The sequence below is a fragment of the Myotis brandtii genome, unplaced genomic scaffold (genome assembly GCF_000412655.1).
Source record: "Myotis brandtii unplaced genomic scaffold, ASM41265v1 scaffold825, whole genome shotgun sequence".
Lineage (NCBI taxonomy): Eukaryota > Metazoa > Chordata > Mammalia > Chiroptera > Vespertilionidae > Myotis > Myotis brandtii.
In genome coordinates this window covers 443,673-445,110 of record NW_005371349.1, presented here as the reverse complement: position 1 = coordinate 445,110, position 1,438 = coordinate 443,673, and the positions used below count along the sequence as shown (strand labels likewise).

Below are 1,438 nucleotides of genomic sequence, written 5' to 3'. Positions count from 1 at the left end.
GCTGCTCCCCTGCCCCCACCCAGCCAGGTGTCCTGCACCCGCCCCAGCCAGGTGTCCTGCACCCCCACTCCAGCCTGGGTGCTCCCCTGCACCCCGCCCGGCTGGCGTGGCTCAGTGGTTGAGTGTCGACCTATGAACCGGGAAGTCAAGGTTCCTGGTCAGGGCACATGCTCGGGTTGCATATGGGGGGGGGGGGGGGGGGGGGGATGTGTAGGAGGCAGCCGATCCGTGATTCTGTCTCATCATGATGTTTCTCTCTCCCTCTCCCTTCCTAAAATTAAAAAAAAAAAGATGCCAGTGTGGCTCAGTGGGTGGAGCGGCGTCCTATGTACGGAAGTGTGGAGGGTTTGATCCCCGATCAGGTTGGGGGGGTACGGGAGGCAACCGATGTTTCTCTCTCTCTCTCTCTCTCTCTCTCCCCCTTCCTTTCTCTCTCAAAAAGAAAGAAAAGAAACCCCCAGGCCTCTCAGCCCCAGGCCCCTCAGCCCCAGGCCTCTCAGCCCAGGCCCCTCAGCCCCAGGCCCCTCAGCCCAGGACGGTCAGCATGCGCCGGGCACCCAGGGCCTGTGTGACAGGCTGCACTGGGACCCGCAGGAATGAAAGGCTGGCGCTTAGAGAGAAGCCGCACTCTGCAGACCCCTGGGCGTGGGGCCGTGCGGCTCTGCAGGCTGTCCCGCCTCTGGGGGAGTGGGCGTCACCTCGAACCCACCCACGGGTGTGTGATGGGCTTGGAGGGCCTGCGTGCTGGGTGGGGCAGGGAGCCGCATGACCAGGATCCTGGCCCAGGGCAGGATGCTCGGGGGCCCAGCCTGTGGGGGGTGGGGTGGGGCAGCCCCGGGGACCCAGATTTTGGGGGGTAGGGTGGGGCAGCCGCGCACCGTTGCTGCAGATGACGCCGGCGTCCTGGTTGTGCCTGCACTTGCTCCTCAGCCAGCCCAGGGACGAGCAGTTGGCCAGCGAGGGCTCTGTCCCCAAGCACTGCACTTCGTCCAGCATGATGGGGCCCGTTCCTGGGGGACAGCGAGGACAGACACTGGAGGGGCTGGGGCTCCCCGGGACGCCTGACAAAGAGCTGTCACCTCGCAGGGGCGGGGAGGGCATCCCAGCCCTGAGCGCGGTTACGTCGTGCCCACGTGGGTCTTTCCAGGGTTCGCCGTGGCTACTTGACTGCGGGCTCCCGCTTCTCTGTGCCACCCGCTAGCCTTCCTCCCCGGTCCGCCCGCCCCATGGACAGGGAGTTACTGAGTCTCGGTTATTCCCTCTTAGGAGTCACAGCCCTGTGCGGGGAGGTCTTCCTACTCAGCTTTCCTTCGGGTGATGCGTTTCAGGAAGGTCAGTCCCCGGGAGAGGGGCTGTGGCCGAGGCACGGCCCTGGCTGAGCCCGAGAATGACGTGCCACAGGCAGGGGAGTGAGCACAGGCGGAGGGAGTGGGAGGCC

The 1,438-nt window shown here is 65.8% G+C and overlaps 1 protein-coding gene across 1 annotated transcript in view; it reads right to left on the bottom strand.

Annotated features, from left to right (window-relative positions):
- LGALS3BP (lectin, galactoside-binding, soluble, 3 binding protein) overlaps positions 1–1,116 on the bottom strand; it is a 4,672-nt gene extending 3,556 nt beyond the window's left edge. The window contains exon 1 of the mRNA XM_014531722.1: positions 877–1,116. Coding sequence (XP_014387208.1) covers positions 877–1,101 — 225 coding nt within the window. The 5' untranslated portion in view covers positions 1,102–1,116. The remainder of the gene's footprint in view (positions 1–876) is intronic.
- Positions 1,117–1,438: the final 322 nt, after the last annotated feature.